The 17820-nt window shown below is 45.6% G+C and overlaps 1 protein-coding gene across 1 annotated transcript in view; it reads right to left on the bottom strand.

Moving 5' to 3' along the window:
* Nucleotides 1-535: 535 nt before the first annotated feature.
* The window catches only part of AFAP1L1 (actin filament associated protein 1 like 1), a 116954-nt gene continuing 99669 nt past the window's right edge, over nt 536-17820 (bottom strand). The window contains exons 13-19 of the mRNA XM_060240593.1: nt 15870-16015; nt 13296-13377; nt 12674-12785; nt 10260-10424; nt 7026-7204; nt 3284-3412; nt 536-2136 (exon numbers count right to left, since the gene is read on the bottom strand). Of these exons, the coding sequence (XP_060096576.1) occupies nt 2113-2136; nt 3284-3412; nt 7026-7204; nt 10260-10424; nt 12674-12785; nt 13296-13377; nt 15870-16015 (837 nt within the window). The 3' untranslated portion in view covers nt 536-2112. The remainder of the gene's footprint in view (nt 2137-3283; nt 3413-7025; nt 7205-10259; nt 10425-12673; nt 12786-13295; nt 13378-15869; nt 16016-17820) is intronic.

Here is a 17820-nt window from a genome sequence, read left to right as displayed (position 1 = left end):
GCTCTCCAGGGCCTCAAGCTGAGGTTTTTCACACCTATTTGCCTGGACCCTTTTTTGGAGATGCCAGGGATTGAACCTGGGACCTTCTGCTTCCCAAGCAGATGCTCTACCACTGAGCCACCGTCCCTCCTTCATCTGACTCACAGATGAAGCCACTTTTAGCTACAAAAACTGCCATCTTTCAGAAAGCAAGTGATAGTCACAGTTCTGTTCTAATCATGAGTCATTTTGAGCATATTAATTTTGGACAATGCACTCCTTAAAGTTTGATCTCAAGTCACCAGTCCAACTTTTCTGTAACACAGGCTTCAGATAAAAGCAAATAGCATTGCTGAACCAGCATAGTAGTGTAAAAGTACAATCCAGATAATTAACGGGGGGCCCCTCACCTTTCAGAAAGGACTTTCATGAAGGTGTATGTATGTATGTACAAGCGTGAGCATGCACATGATCTCCCATAATATGACCGATTTCAGGAGATGTTTTTAAAACTGCATATTGGCTCAAATGTAAAATAAAATAAAATACATCAAAGTATGCACAAAACTCTATACAAAGTTTATTTTTTTATATTTTTTTTTGCGGGGGGGGGGCAGAGAGAGAAGATCCAGATCTTAAAGTGCAGACAATTCTTAAATAACAAAATGTATGTCACAATATGAATCCAGAAAGAGACAAGCATCCCACCCACCTCCCCCCATTAACAAAAAATAGGTCACTACAGCTTCTGGTCTGCTAGAATGGTACAGAAGGATAACTGAAGGCATATTCTGTGACCTTCACCTTGGGCCCTCTTTTCCAGGCTTCTCTCAGGTTTTAGTTCTTTTCAAATTCCAGGGATTCAATAAGCCTGAAACTGATCAGAGGCAACTCGAGACGACATTACAAAAATCTGTTTCCTAATCTCTTCCATCAGAGAATTTTACTTAAAAAAGAAAAAGACAGCATATCTTTTACTGAGTGCGCATAGTATATTCCAGCGGCTGATTTGCCTTCAGCACTAGTCTAGTTCACCAGAGACTATGGTCATTTTAAAAACAACTCTGGCCTGGGGAAACATTTTGCAGAAGCCAGTTCTGCCGGGATTATCAATTAATTTGTTAACTTTCTTCTCTCATGTGTTCCAAATGGGGCTCCATTTCTACTGAGCGGCTATGAGAAGAGGAGAATGGGCAAACAGGCCACTACAATAGCTGGGCCGGAAAAAAACATTTAGACTGTCCTTGAAGGGGGGGGGGAAGAAGTACTTTATATGCCCTTCTGTTGATATTGATGTTACCTGACGTGTTTATTAAAAACCTTAAAAGGCAGCTTGAGAGCAACTATGGAAGTTGACAAAACACTTCTCCCACAGGTCAATGCTGACAGGGCTTGAGCTTTAAAACCAGACTCAGTGTTGAGAAAATCTTCACTTGGCCATGTCACTGTCTCTGCCTCAAGTCGACAGTCTTGCTTTGGGCTAGCTGCCCTGATCTAGTTTGTCAGAAAGCAGGACAGTGAAACAGGCTGACAGCGCGCCTGTAAATAGCATCCTCTGAGAAGACTGATTGCAAGGCACTTCTGTGTCATGCCTCATTTCCTTGAGGTGAAGAAATGCTCATCTAGATTGGAGTTTCAGTGAGAAAGTTAAAAGTAACTTGCCCAAGGTCTTTGGCCGACTTGGCTGAATGAGGACTCCGAAACAATTTCATCATCTCCTCCCACTAGGCCAAAATAGCCGCATTCCTGTTGCTTTTTATCACTGAGAGCAAAGTTCATCCATCCAGATAGCTGGCATACCAAACCTATTTGAAGCGCTCCTCCTAGGCCACTCAGAGAGGAGTATTTTGAGAACACACAATTAAAAAAAAAAAAAATCCTTGAAAGGATTCCCTTTCCCCACCCTGCCTCCCTCCCCATTACCCACACCAGTTCTCAAAAGCTCATCTATGTGTTAATCCCTTTTTTCACTGGAGGGTGGGTGTGTTCCCTGCTGAAGAACCAGCTTCCCCAGCAGCCCTTTGCAGTCTCCTTCAGGGATGAAAAGGCTCTGGTGTTGCTTTAGCCTTTCCCAAATGTGTCCCGGTGCTTGAAAGCAGGTCTCCTTGGGGATGGAGGCCCAGTGATCAATGTTTATGTTTTCTTCATTTCCCATTCCTAAAAAAAGGGAGAAAGAAAACAGGGTAGGAAGGCATGGAACCTTGAACTATAAGTAGATTTCCTCAGTGGAAGAACATCGCCCCCCCCCCCCCCCCCCGCATGGGTTTTGCAATGTCCCATATTTCACAGGGAATGTCCCAGTTGCCATTCTTATTTCCCCATTTTTGCAAGGATTATCTCCTCCAAAGTTATGTATGTTCAAATGCATGTATGAAGTAATGCTGACTACCAGCTTGCAGTATAAGAGATGTCACACCCGTTAGGGGAATAAAGACTTATTGGGTACTACATTTTCCCACAACAAAAATAACAGAAAACCACAGACAAAGCACATCTCTAAACAGCTGTCTGCTCATAGAAACACATGTCCAGAGATCATTAGGCAACTATGTTACGGGGTCAGAGCATTTAAATTTTGCAAGTTTCCAAATTATATATTGCACCAATCTTGGTTACAAGCACAATCAAAATTAGTGACCAAAAACATTATTTATACCACTTGTGAAAACATCAGTTAATAAAATTATTGCTGCAACGCTAGAAATTAAACAAAGTAGTTCCAATTGTGTTTCTCAATATGTTTCGCTCTTCCAAGTTATAATGGCCTCTGTCCTTCTGATCCATTAGTTATCCTTTTTAGCTACCTGGATTATAATATCCCAATTGGCAACACAAATTTGCTCATTGTGCCAAAAAATCGTTATTACCCACTAGTTGCTGTATGCTGAACTATAAAGCAAATCTGTTCTTCTAAAGACTACTTCAAATAAAGACCAGCTGGGAGAGTTCAACTTCAGTCATCCCAGTCATTGTAGAGGAGTTGTCTTTTCGTGGATACGAAGCGAAGAGCAGCTGTAGAGCACACACTTTGCATGCGGGAGGTCCCAAGTACAATCCCCACCCTCTTTAGCTAAGTCTCCGATAAGAAGTGTCTGGAGAACCCTGTTTCTGATGAAGTCCCTGGAATGGTGCAGCCAATCGGAGTAGATAATATTGAGCAACAGAGCGTTGGAATTGAGTCAACATAAAACAACTCCGTATGTTTCTTATAGGCGTCCTGTGTATGAGAGACTGAATAATTTGACTTCTGCTAGAATGACACAAGCGCACCCTGGATTTTGACAGAGGCATAGCTGGGCTGTACCTTGGCTTTCTGTAGCACATTCCCCTTGTTGGCAGGGAGGAGGGAAGGACTTCGTTTCCTCATCTCTGCTGCACAGTTAACTGGCACCAAGTGATCTGGGTGGTTTCCCTGTGGCTGGGTGACACTCTCCTGTAAGCCAATAAACATGTTTTGAAAAAAAAAAAAACAGATTATAAACTCCTCTTATATTATGGTAATTTGTTGTCATTAATGAAGCTTTGAAAGAAAACAGGAATGGAAAACCTTGTAAGAAATGCATTTCTTGGGTCCTAATTTTAGAGCAGCGATGTTAGGTTTGGAAACAAGGAAGGGTCTGCTACACCTATGAACAACCATACCATAGTTCAGGGGTGGCCAACGGAGTGGAGGGCGGGATATAAATCCATAATCTTCTTTCTCCTCTTCCCCTGCCCCCCCCCCCGATGAACTATGGCAGGGGTGGCCAACGGTCGCTCTCCAGATGTTTTTTGCCTACAACTCCCATCAGCCCCAGCCATTGGCCATGTTGGCTGGGGCTGATGGGAGTTGTAGGCAAAAAAAACATCTAGAAAGCTACAGTTGGCAACCCCTGCCATAGTTCATCGGGGGGGGGGCAGGGGAAGAGGAGAAAGAAGATGATGATGACATTGGATTTATATCCCGCCCTCCACTTTGAATTTCAGAGTCTCAGAGTGGCTCACAATCTCCTTTCCCTTCCTCCCCCACAACAGACACCCTGTGAGGTAGATGAAGATATTGGATTTATATCCCGCCCTCCACTCCGAAGAGTCTCAGAGCGGCTCACAATCTCCTTTCCCTTCGTCCCCCACAACAGGCACCCTGTGAGGTAGATGAAGATATTGGGTTTATATCCCGCCCTCCACTCCGAAGAGTCTCAGAGCGGCTCACAATCTCCTTTCCCTTCCTCCTCCACAACAGACACCCTGTGAGGTAGATGAAGATATTGGATTTATATCCCGCCCTCCACTCCGAAGAGTCTCAGAGCGGCTCACAATCTCCTTTCCCTTCCTCCCCCACAACAGACACCCTGTGAGGTAGATGAAGATATTGGATTTATATCCCGCCCTCCACTCCGAAGAGTCTCAGAGCGGCTCACAATCTCCTTTCCCTTCCTCCCCCACAACAGACACCCTGTGAGGTAGATGAAGATATTGGATTTATATCCCGCCCTCCACTCTGAAGAGTCTCAGAGTGGCTCACAATCTCCTTTACCTTCCTCCCCCACAACAGACACCCTGTGGGGTAGATGAGGATATTGGATTTATATCCCGCCCTCCACTCCAAAGAGTCTCAGAGCGGCTCACAACCTCCTTTACCTTCCTCCCCCACAACAGACACCCTGTGAGGTAGATGAAGATATTGGATTTATATCCCGCCCTCCACTCCGAAGAGTCTCAGAGCGGCTCACAATCTCCTTTCCCTTCCTCCCCCACAACAGACACCCTGTGAGGTAGATGAAGATATTGGATTTATATCCCACCCTCCACTCCGAAGAGTCTCAGAGCGGCTCACAATCTCCTTTCCCTTCCTCCCCCACAACAGACACCCTGTGAGGTAGATGAAGATATTGGATTTATATCCCGCCCTCCACTCTGAATAGTCTCAGAGCGGCTCACAATCTCCTTTACCTTCCTCCCCCACAACAGACACCCTGTGGGGTAGATGAAGATATTGGATTTATATCCCGCCCTCCACTCCGAAGAGTCTCAGAGCGGCTCACAATCTCCTTTCCCTTCGTCCCCCACAACAGACACCCTGTGTGGTAGATGAAGATACTGGATTTATATCCCGCCCTCCACTCCGAAGAGTCTCAGAGCGGCTCACAACCTCCTTTACCTTCCTCCCCCACAACAGACACCCTGTGAGGTAGATGAAGATATTGGATTTATATCCCGCCCTCCACTCCGAAGTCTCAGAGCGGCTCACAATCTCCTTTACCTTCCTCCCCCACAACAGACACCCTGTGAGGTAGATGAGGATATTGGATTTATATCCCGCCCTCCACTCCGAAGAGTCTCAGAGCGGCTCACAATCTCCTTTACCTTCCTCCCCCACAACAGACACCCTGTGAGGTAGATGAAGATATTGGATTTATATCCCGCCCTCCACTCCGAAGAGTCTCAGAGCAGCTCACAATCTCCTTTACCTTCCTCCTCCACAACAGACACCCTGTGAGGTAGATGCAGATATTGGATTTATATCCCGCCCTCCACTCCAAAGAGTCTCAGAGAGGCTCACAATCTCTTTTACCTTCCTCCCCCACAACAGACACCCTGTGAGGTGGGTGGGGCTGAGAGGACTCTCACAGCAGCTGCCCTTTCAAGGACAACCTCTGCCAGAGCTATGGCTAACCCAAGGCCATTCCAGCAAGTGGAAGTGGAGGAGTGGGGAATCGAACCGGTTCTCCCAGATAAGAGTCCACGCACTTAACCACAACACCAAACTGTCTTGGCTTCTGCCTTCCCTGGCCTTCACCCTCTAACAACCTTAGTGGTTTCAGCTGGCTTCCTGCCCACTTCACCAGGATCCTCTTGCTCTCCCCTTTCTCAAGGATGTCCATGCCTTACTACAGCTTTGGCTGGACTGCTGCTCCAAATTAAGACAGGAGAGTGTTGGCATCATTAAGAAAGAGAAGCCTGACAGTAACCATTCTGCAACTTTGTGTTCCAGCGCTCACCTAGAAGTAGTGTGGGTTGGACTAGATCACCCTGGGGGTCCCCTTTCAACTCTATGATTCTATGAACCCAGCAAAATTAGGTTCTATTCCCCCCGAGGCTGAGTGAGGTCAGGGCAGCAGCAGGTGTCCTTGGAGCCTGGCTCCGAGTGTGCCCACGGCCACAGCACTCTGCTGACCCTGCTCAGCCTTCCTGGGTCCCGGGCTCAGTGGGGTTGGCATGCACACTCAGAGCCTGGCTCCAAGTGTGCCCACTGCCGCCCTGATCCCGCTCAGCCTTCCCAGGACCGGGGAAGGCCGAGTGGGGTTGGGGGTGGCTGCTTTTGCATCCCCTGGGTCTGTGTTACAGATCCTTGTGTTACAGGGTCCAAGGAGTTCACTGTGCAGGTGCTGCCTGGCGTTCCTGGGTTTGTAGCACAGACCTGGGGAATATGAAAGAGGCTGCGGGCAGCACATGTGCTCCACAGAGCCTGCCTTATCTCGGGAAAGGAGGCTACAAGGAGCACACACGCTGAGCGTGGGGAGAGGGGGCACCCAGTGGTGCCTCTGTAGGCGAGGCGGTGCCCTAGGTGGCCACCTACTTGCCCTACTCCACGATGCACTAGCCGTAGTTCTAGTTATCTCGTGCTTTAGTTTATTACCATCAAAGATCAGTTAAAACAAATAAAATGTTGTGCCAGCAGCTCAAGGATGCTTTTATTTTTGCCCAATGCTCTCTCTCTCACTGTTTGTGAAATAATATATATAATTGCACTGTGAAGTTGACGGGGGTGTGGTCAGTATCTCGGGAGCTGACAGGCCCGAGTGAGTCCAGCCGCATTCATGTCTTGCGGCTCTCAAACGTCAGACATTTATTTGATGGGGCTCTTACGTTAAACAAGTTTGGCCACTCCTGGTGTATGCTACCACATCAAGCACAGGAAAGCACCCGTTTACCCCACGTGAGAAAACAGTGCATGCGTATCAATATTATTTTGATGACCTTTTGTTCTACACTTGTGCAGCAAAAATGCCATGTATGGTGCAGACCTAGTTCAGTCCTATAAACAGCAGCAACTTTTCCCTTACTTTGCTTTCCGTTTTGGTGGTCACAGTCAGCCCCAAAGCTGGCCCTCCTGCCAGTGACCGCTTCAGCCGTTCTTTCACTTCCGTCAGCTGGAGTTCCAAGTCAACACGCCGTGCCTCGTTTGCTTTGCACTGTTCCTCCAGGGTGGCGACACAAAGCTCCAACTCTTTCAGCTCTTTCCCTGTTCGCGACATACATACATGGAGCAAGAATCAACCTGTACCTTCCATTTGGTGCCAAACAAGGAACATCAAGCAGCTCAGAAGAAGAGTGAACATTTGAAACGGTAAAGGGAAATGGAGGTTAATTTTATCCTCTTCCTGACAATAGGAGAGGTGGGAAACTGGAGCTTTAGGCCTTTGTCTAACACAAAAGCTCCCATGAACTGCATTAAGCTCATATTTACTTCTGCTTGCAATCTGCAACAGAATGGGAAGCACCCAGAGTAGAGGTTAAGAGGACTGAAGAAGAAGATGATGAAGATATTGGATTTATATCCCACCCTCCACTCCGAAGAGCCTCAGAGCGGCTCACAATCTCCTTTCCCTTCGTCCCCCACAACAGACACCCTGTGGGGTAGATGAAGATATTGGATTTATATCCCGCCTTCCACTCCGAAGAGTCTCAGAGCAGCTCACAATCTCCTTTACCTTCCTCCCCCACAACAGACACCCTGTGAGGTAGATGAAGATATTGGATTTATATCTGCCCTCCACTCCGAAGAGTCTCAGATCGGCTCACAATCTCCTTTCCCTTCCTCCCCCACAACAGACACCCTGTGAGGTAGATGAAGATATTGGATTTATATCCCGCCCTCCACTCCGAAGAGTCTCAGAGCGGCTCACAATCTCCTTTCCCTTCCTCCCCCACAACAGACACCATGTGAGGTGGGTGGGGCTGAGAGAGCTCTCACAGCAGCTGCCCTTTCAAGGACAACCTCTGCCAGAAGTATGGCTGACCCAAGGCCATTCCAGCAGGTGCAAGTGGAGGAGTAGGGAATCAAACCCAGTTCTCCCAGATAAGAGTCCGCACACTTAACCAGGATGAAGACCTGGGAGACCCAGGTTCAAATCCATGCTCTGCGCAAAACACACTGAGTAACCTTGGGCCAGTCAGTCTCTCTCAGCCTAACCTACATCACAGGGCTGCTGAAAGAAGACAATGGAGGAAGTAAGAACCGCCTTGAGCAGCTTGGAAGAGGAGCAGGGTTAAAAATGCACTAAATCCAAGTTAATAGAAAGGCTGAACAGACCTGCTTCTTCCAGCTTTCACAAACCTATCCATGATCTTTTGATAGAACAGCTAGATTTGAGTCCAGTAGCAACTTAGAGACCAACAACATTTTGGGCATATACACTTTTGAGATTCGACGCTCCCTACTCAAATCTAGCAATTCTACTGCAGACCAACCCGACTGCCCTCTAAAACTTTCTTTCATAGAAGAAATTCTTATTCCAGCAGATGGTGCTATTGTGCTTTCCTTGAGCTACTTCGAAAGCAAACTGCAATTGTTTCTGTGATCGATTTGAAGCTATGCAGACTTGGCAGTACTGAGTAGAAACAAATGAGTTTTTTGTAGGTAGCAGATATTGGGCACATATCCAGCACAAAATAATAAGTGCTAGGGCCAAGCTGGAAAACTAAACAGCAGCCATGTTATTGCCTGGAGGATCAGTGTTAAACCAAAAATACCTCATAACCTGGTGAAGTTTATCAGCAGTTTTATACCATTTCACCGAAAATGACAGAATTTGTCTTTTGATCTTAATGATAAGAGTGGTCATTTTATTCCAGTGGCTCTTAAATTATTTCAGGCCAAAACACTGGCACAGATTTTATATAGGATCATGTTAGGGGGCCACCTCCCTACCTCTAGAATGAGTGTAATCCAAAATGCTAGTATATGTCTGGAAACAGGCATGGTAAAAATGGAGGCCAGAGTGTATCTTACCTCATTTAATCTTTGGTTAAAGTTAAAACTAAAACCCTGGGGTTTAACTCCCCTGATTCTTAGTTCTAGCCATTAATCAACCTGGCTAAAGGCAGTTCAAAATAAGCTGAGGAGTTCCAGTTTTTCTCCTTTTCTGTCCTGAAGCTTGGGTACAAACAGGCAAACAGCCCTATGAAGCAAAGAGTGCTGGATATTTAATGGCAGCACTCTGGCTTTTCTGTCCACCAACAGCTCCAGATACATCATTTCACCAGCTGCTTATCTCTCTCGTCTGGAGATACCAAACCATAGGAGAGCAATTATGCTTGCTAGAAATCAAGCTTTCCCCTCAGCAGTTCTAGGAGGGTGATATAAAAAAAGTCCTGATGGAAAATAGGTTATGTGCTTGTAGTACAGAAGAAATTGAAACTGAGCATGTTTTATTTCACTGCCCTTAGTACTAAGAAGTTTGGTGTACTAAGCCAGTTTGGTGTAGTGGTTAAGTGTGCGGACTCTTATCTGGGAGAACCAGGTTTGATTCCCCACTCCTCCACTTGCAGCTGCTGGAATGGCCTTGGGTCAGCCATAGCTCTGGCAGAGGTTGTCCTTGAAAGGGCAGCTGCTGTGAGAGCCCTCTCCAGCCCCACCCACCTCACAGGGTGTCTGTTGTGAGGGAGGGAGATAAAGGAGATTGTGAGACGCTCTGAGACTCTTCGGAGTGGAGGGCGGGATATAAATCCAATATCTTCTTCTTCTTCTTCTTCTTCTTCTTCTTCTTAGAAGTTTGTATTAAGTTTGTCTCCCCTATAATTAGTACATACCCTGGCCATCCAGAATCAGTGTATATTAGAATGCTGCTAACTGATGGACATCCACTGGTTTTAGTGAGTAGTGCAAAGTTTCTTCCAGCCGCTTGCAGAATTTGGCAGATAAAGAAGGTTTAAGAAACATTAAAATTATACTTTTAAATATTTTATTATTATGTTTTAAATGCTAACACTATTCATAGTTTTTGTTGTTTTTTTTTTAAATTGGAGTGTATGAACCTGTTTTATTCTGTACTGGTCAAGGACCGTTTTTAAGAAAGATTGATTGATTGACAAGGAATCCTAAGAAAAGGACGGAGGTATCTCTTCAGCTGAGAAAGGGGGATGCTTCGGTAGATGTTTCTGAAGGGTTTAGGGCCAAACTGGTATGTGTGCTCCTGCAGGTCAGAAAGAAGGAATCTGTACAGAGTTGTGGGGTGCTAAAGAAATGAATGCGCTTGGAAGAAGGAGAGTTTCCTTCTCAGTGAGCAGACTCGTACCTGCCCTGCTCTTCATGGCTTCTCGCAGCTCTCGCTTTTCCTTGCGCAGCGTCGCCAGCTCAGTCCGGATGGAAGCCTTCTCCTTCTCCAGTTTGTCCTTCTCTGTCAGGAACATCCTGGCATCTTCCTCAGCCCTGTTTTTGCCATACTTGTACTGATTGGCATCTTCAGACACACCAAAGAGAGAGAGAGAGAGTAGGCAAAGCCAACGTTAGGCCCTTGAGGCAAGGCATCCCTATCTCCCCCTCTCCAGCAGGGGGGGTGGGGAAAGTTTAAAGGCAGGGTCAACATTGAATAGATCAATCGCAAAAAGGGTTGCCAAGTCTGCCTGGCCACTGGCAGAGGAGGGGGTGGTGGTTTGGGTTGCCGTATCCAGCTTAAGAAACTCTTGGAGATTTGGGGGTGGAGCTTGGAGAGGACAGGGACTTCAGTGGGGTATAATGCCATACAGCCCACCCTCTAAAGCAGCCATTTTCTCCAGGGGAAGTGATCTCTGCAGTCTGGAGATGAGCTGTAATTCTAGGGAATCCCCACTCCTCTCTGGAGGATGGCACCTTTAACCTCGAAAGGCACAATATTAGCCTCAATGAATAAAAACGGAACCCACTTAAGACTTAACCCATCTGCGTTTCAAACACAGTCCCTTAATGCTGCATAGAGGTTTTTTATTGCTGATTATATATCTTCTTGTTGGCAAAGAAGTAGTGGTTTGTGGGAGCATAGCCACATATTCGATTGGGCCTAGACTTGGTATCCTGGTAAAATTGATTTAATCTGCAAAGATACGGCTGATGAGACTCAAAAGGCAGTATACAGTATGACTGCTTGTATACATAAAACATGGACAGTGGTTTTCTCACAGAACAAGCTCGAGAGCTTAAGCCAGCATGGATTCAGCCCAGCATTTCTGAAGCATCACAGTTGCTTTGGGTTTAGGCAAAGAGAAGCTAAATAAAGGGGGGGGGGGGAAATAACCCAAACCCAAGGAATACCGAGAGAGACTACAAAGCAAAAAGGGAAACACACTGAAGTTCTATCCATATTTATTCAGAAGAAATAGTGGTCAGACAATGGAATATAACTGTGATGAGATGCTTAGCCTAACCGACTCCATTTTCTAACCCATGTTACTAACCCTGAGAAAAATATCAAAGTAGAGGCCCAGAATGTTACTAACAGTTGGTGTGAACATTCCTTTCCCTGAAACTAACAAAAGCCACCTTCCTTTGAAGATAAGCACCCACAGGGATGGCAGTTCAGCTGTGAAGCGGCAACAACAATGAGATAAGAAGGAATGACCGTGTGAAACCTTGCACCTCGACCCAGCAATGTTTAGAAATGTGGTTTTTCACATAGTAACCTTTGATGTAGAATTCTTTAAGACATACCCTAGTATGTAACACTTTATCAGTTCCAATCTTCCTTCGTTCAGATGCTATGGATTTTCGAATAAAGCCTAAACTTTGTATCAATTCAAGGTCTGGTTGATTTGAAGTTCCACTGTCTGACAATAGCTTCCAAGAAGTCAAGGCTGTAGTTCAGTGGTAAAGTATTGGCTTTGTATGAAGGAGGTCTCAGGTTCAATCTCTGGTATTTCCAGGTATAAGGATCAGAGAGTAGGTAACATGAAAGTAGGTAACCTCTGCCTGATACCTTGGAAAGCCATTGTCAGAGTAGACCATATTGACCTTGATGGGCCAGTTGACTCAGAGCCAAACTACATATAATGGGGCAGGCAACTGGACAATCCACAGGACAATGGCTGCCAACCCCGTTTTAGATAAGAATTTAGTCGTTTAAAAATTGCCACGAGGGCCCACTCCACAGTGTGGCAGCCCCATGTGATCAATCCCCCCACAAGTTTTCAAGTGCCATAACAGCCCCCCTCCCCATGACCATTTCATCAAATTGGTGGGCACAAGTTGTCCTACGTCCACCCGTAAAGTGTCGTCTGGCTCTCAGAATAAGACAGCAAATGAGTTATGCCGTTAAGGCCTCTTCTCTAATAGGTACATTTACTTGGCTGTACGGTGTATCCCAGCTGGATACATGAAGCACATGTCTTAATCTGTTTAATTCTTAACAGAGATGGGTTTTTTTTTGTGTTTTTAATTGTTATTACCTGCTTTGGCTCCTGACTGTGCCAGGAGAAAGGTGGGGGTATATAAATACCTGAGATAAATAATGACCTTATGAACTTAGCGTGTTATTTCTGGAACACAAATAAGCAAAAAAACTAGTAAACGTCCTGTAACCAGAACCCGAGAGCAAGGAGTGATTGTTGTACGGCCTTAAGGAGCTGGAAAGAGAATTTTATAAATGTCAGCTCCAAGACCCACACCTTCCTCCACCCAAAGCCGAGTGACAAGGCACCCACAACAGGCACCCAACAGCTAGACCACAGCAAAACCTACTTGATGCATGGCGCTTGACTTTGACTTGTGGATCCACACGGCGTGATTTCTCACTGCAAGAGGAACCATGGCGCTTCACCTGGGATCCTGACGGCCGCCCTGACTTTTCCAACTGCACAGGGGACACAGAAAAACCCCCCAGAAACGATCATTTCAAAGGATGCGCAGGTCATTGGTAAGTAAGAGCAGAGACTCTGGGCGTTTCCCCCCGGAGCTTACTTCGGAGTGACGTCCCTCTTCACCGCGCAGCATCTGCGTGGATTTTCCACCAACTGCTCCACATAACCAGGAAGAGCCGCAGCTTTTGCGTCGCTAACGTAAACTGGTTTTTAGCGGTTTACATCTGCGACGCAAAAGGTCTGGCACTTCCTGGTTATGCGGAGCAGTTGGTGGGAAATCCGCGCAGACGCTGCGCGGTGAAGAGGGACGTCGATCTGAGGTAAGCTCTGTGGGAAAACGCCCTCTATTTCCTTCCTGGGCTGCATGACTGTGAGAAACAGTTATCTTAGGTGCCTCTGCCTGGGAAAGGCCCCCTAGCCGCCAAACAGCAGTCACGTGCAACCAGGATAGTGCCAGGGAAAGCAGGAGATGAAGAAAATACAACTATAGCCTTTTTTAATACCTCCACCTTCTCATATGGGACTTCATCATACAACACTCGGGAAGCATCTGTTTGGTTCTCAAGGGAGGAGGAACTGGCCCACCTGAACATGCAGAGAGAGAAACATGCACAAAAAGTCTTTACTCCTCAGACACTGTCTGCCAATAGCATCCTTTTTTTAAAAAAAGTTCATAAGCAAAAACAACTAAACTCTTCTGTGCACTAATAGACTATCTATCTATCTATCTATCTATCTATCTATCTATCTATCTATCTATCTATCTATCTATCTATCTATCCATCCATCCATCCATCCATCCATCATCTATCCATCCATCATCTATCTATCTATCTATCTATCTATCTATCTATCTATCTATCTATCTATCTATCTATCTATCTATCTATCTATCCATCCATCCATCCATCCATCCATCCATCCATCATCTCTCTCTCTCTCTCTCTCTCTCTCTCTCTCTCTCTCTTTCTTTAAATTTCTATCCCGCCCTCTCCACAAGCGGACTCAGGGCGGCTAACAACATACATTTTTACAATTTAACCGATAAAAAAAACTACAATTTAAAATTATTTAAAACACTTAAACATTTAAAACATTCCATTGCATTTTCGGTGCTGTATCACTATAATATAATTTAACGTAGATATCAATGCAAATGGTGATCATGGTACTCTGTAACGGTGTGAAGTGGCAGCTCTCTCCCAATTTAGGTTAGGTCTCAAAGGCCTGTTGAAACAGTTCGGTCTTACAGGCCCTGCGGAAAGTAGAAAGATCCCGCAGGGCCCTTATGGCCTCTGGGAGAGCATTCCACAATTCTGGCACTGCCACCGAGAAGGCCCTGGCTCGCGTCTGCCGCAACCTAGCCTCCCTTGGTCCAGGGACGGACAACAGATTTTTTTTGTCCCTGAACGCAGGGACACTTTATCATATGAAAACTACCTTATACCAAGTCAGACGATTAGTTTATCCTGCTCAGTATCCCACAGAATTGCAGCAGTTCTCCAGCATCTCAGACAGAGACATGTCTGTTACAAAGATACTGGAGACTGAATTTGGGAACTTTTGCACGCAAGGCTTGTTTTCTACTCCTGAGCCACAACCACTCCTGCTTTGCTTATTGATTCCATCGCACAAATCTTCTGCACAAGTTCAGTGCTTTGTGTAATGCAGCAGAGGATATGGCCTTTAGGGGGAAATTCAGGCATATAGGTATGCTGGGCTAAACAGCATGCTACGTCAAAACGCTGTGTTTTGACTCTTGGAGACTCCTCGCAAATTACAGCTGAGAAAAAATTAAGTGCGCATATTGCTAGAGGTTTGCTCATCAGGAGGATGTTATAGATGCTCCATGTTTAAATGAACACTGCTGCTCATCTAAATCTCCTGCTGTATAATATGTGAAATAGCCCTCACAAAACCCCCTAATTATAATCTTTAATCCTTGTTCTAAATTCACTAACTTGGATTAAGCTCTCTACTCCATACCTCGAAAGAAGAAGAAGATATTGGGTTTATATCCCGCCCTCCACTCTGAAGAGTCTCAGAGCAGCTCACAATCTCCTTTACCTTCCTCCCCCACAACAGACACCCTGTGAGGTGGCTGGGGCTGAAGAGGGCTCTCACAGCAGCAGCCCTTTCAAGGACAACCTCTGCCAGAGCTATGGCTGACCCAAGGCCATGCTAGCAGGTGCAAGTGGAGGAGTGAGGAATCCAACCCTGTTCTCCCATATAAGAGTCCGCACACCAGATAAGACAAAGAAACAGTGAAAACAGCTACCTTCTTCTTATCTCACTCATGCATACAAAAGGGTAATTCAAAGCATAAACCTAAGAGTTATACCCATTGACTTGGACACAGTGTAATCCTGTTTGGGACTGCACTGTAAACCTGTTGAAGAGGCACACAGAAAACATGTACATACAATCTATCTGTTTACGGGGCCAAACATCTGTTTGCGAGCCAGCCTGACCCCTTCCTATGAGCACCTGCCATAATGCAAATGCACAGAGAAGCTGTATGCATGTTTACTTTGTCCCTATGACTCCGAACATTTGTTCCATGAGGATGGCGCCTACACTTGTAACCATGCCCCCAAACAGGATATATCTATGCACTCAGCCAATATGGCCCTCCTTGCTCTTCTGTAATGTGCCCACAATCAGAGGCAAATGCATGTAGGCATGGGAGAGGCCACCACACTTGCTCCCAGTCTCTCTCTACATGTGTTGGTTGTGTCCATAGAGTAACATTCTTTTGTCCCTGCATCCCAGACCACAGTCAGAGAGTAAGAAATGCACCCCACTACATTTACATCCATCATAGGTCACGAATGCCAGCTTGCTTGCCTCGGCCTGTCACCCTCCCTGTTCATCGCATCGCTATTCGTGGCCACCTCTGTTCCGCCTTGCAAGTCTGAATCCATCAGAATGTCACATAACAGAATCAGAGATGCAGTAAATCCATCTTGGATTTACCTAAATGGTCATAAAAAGAAGCATGATTATCAGAGGCTCAGAAGAAAGAGCAGTTGCTTCCCACCCCAACAATTTCACCGGATGCTAGCAGAGGCCCTTACAGGTAGGAGTGTCTCACTGCGTTGATTATGTTGGCTATTTTCTCCACATCCACATAGTCATAATGCAAGGCCTCAGGGGTCGTCTGGGAACCAGTTTCGACAAGCAAAAGCCCAAGCCAGCGGCCCAGATCTTCATAGCTGCTTGCCTGCGGGGTTAAGACAATACTATATTTACTCAGATGCAAGACGCGGGTTGCTGTTTTTTTCCAGGTAAGCCGACATATAAAAGAGGGATCATGTTACATATGAACATATGAAGCTGCCTTCTACTGAATCAGACCCTCGGTCCATAAAAGTCAGTATTGTCTACTCAGACTGGCAGCGGCTCTCCAGGGTCTCAAGCTGAGGTTTTTCACACCTATTTGCCTGGACCCCTTTTAGTTGGAGATGCCGGGGATTGAACCTGGGACCTTCTGCTTCCCAAGCAGATGCTCTACCACTGAGCCACCGTCCCTCCCCTATTACACATTACATTCACATACAAGTTACAGTTATGTCCAATTACAATTTTTTTTATATGCATAACATTTTTAAGAATGGTAGTGATGATTTTACATTCATGGTAATATTCCTTTTGAGTAAAGATGGTAGTTAAAAGTGAAAGGAAATGCCTATTTATCTGGGGAATGAGGCAGAAAACTCCCAGGCATTAAATAAACATACTCTAAAGGATATTTTTTGCACTGCTGTCATGGTTCCTTATCCTCAAGCTTCCTGCCTCCCAAGTCTGAAGCCATGTTGTTTACCACAGCAATATCCCAAGTCTCTTCTGTGTTAGACTCAGCTCTGCAAGTGTAGCTTCTTCTCTAAACAAGTGGGTAATGGGTTACATTATGAAAGCACATAGATAGTCCCATTTTGTTCAGTTATTCCCATCAGGCCAAGGCAAGCCTGAGACTCCCGGAAGGGAGAGTGTTTTGGCTAGGATTAAGGGTTGATCTGTATGAAACAGTGAAACCGCCATCTTACTCATTTCTCACCTGCATCAAATCTCACTTGCCCTCAAATATAGACTGATGCTTTATCAGATCATCGCTGGCCGTACATGTAGAAGCCTTTATATATTTAGATATTTATATCCCACTTTTCTCCTCCAAGCAGCTCATCTCATCGTTCTCCCTTCCTCCATTTCAGGCTCAAAATAACCCAGGCCTGGTATGTTGGCCTGAGAGAAAGTTACTGGCCAAAAATCATCCCGTGAGCTTGTATGGCACAGAATGGTGATATGAACCTGGGTGTCTCACCATGCTGCACAACGGGTGAGTGGCAAAAGAACATGGCTCCTTTACTATGTAACTCATGCCCTGATTTGGCAGCTAGCCTGATATCTGCAGGGCTGGCCTTGGTTAGTATTTGAATGGGAGACCACCAAGGAAGCCCAATGCAGAGGCAAACCAATGTCTCTTGCCCTACGGGGTCACCATAAGTCAGCTATCTACCATCGTCTGCTTTCAGATCGTGTTTGCTACTGATCATCTGATTTAGTGAAACCAGAATTTTTTTTTTGACATGTTAATGTACAGATGTTCAAATGCCCACTTGGATTACATTAGAAGAGCCAAGTAAAGACCAGTTTGGTGCAGAGGCTAGAGTGTTGGACTGGAGATTCGTGTTTAAATCCTCCACTCAGCCACGAAAGCTCACTGAGTGTTGAACTATTAAATGAACCTCATTGGATTGTCGCAAGGATAAAAAAGGAGGAAAGGAGAATCATATATGCTACCCCGAGCTCCTTAGAGGAAGGGCTGACTAACAATAAGTATTGTATGCAAGACTTGTTACGTGATTCATTTTTGCAACGATTTATGAAACAAGCAGAAGACTTCTGCACAGGTGAAGTGAAATTCCTTCTGATATTTTGAGTAATGCTACAGCTTCTCAGGGAAGAAGTGCCAATGGTAAGGCTATCTTCTGTTGCTCAAAAACAGCTTTTTGTGTTGACTGAATATCT

Source organism: Heteronotia binoei, chromosome 5, assembly GCF_032191835.1.
Source record: "Heteronotia binoei isolate CCM8104 ecotype False Entrance Well chromosome 5, APGP_CSIRO_Hbin_v1, whole genome shotgun sequence".
NCBI classification, from domain to species: Eukaryota; Metazoa; Chordata; class Lepidosauria; order Squamata; family Gekkonidae; genus Heteronotia; species Heteronotia binoei.
The sequence above is the reverse complement of the archived record's forward strand: the minus strand, read 5'-3'. Positions and strand labels throughout refer to the sequence as shown.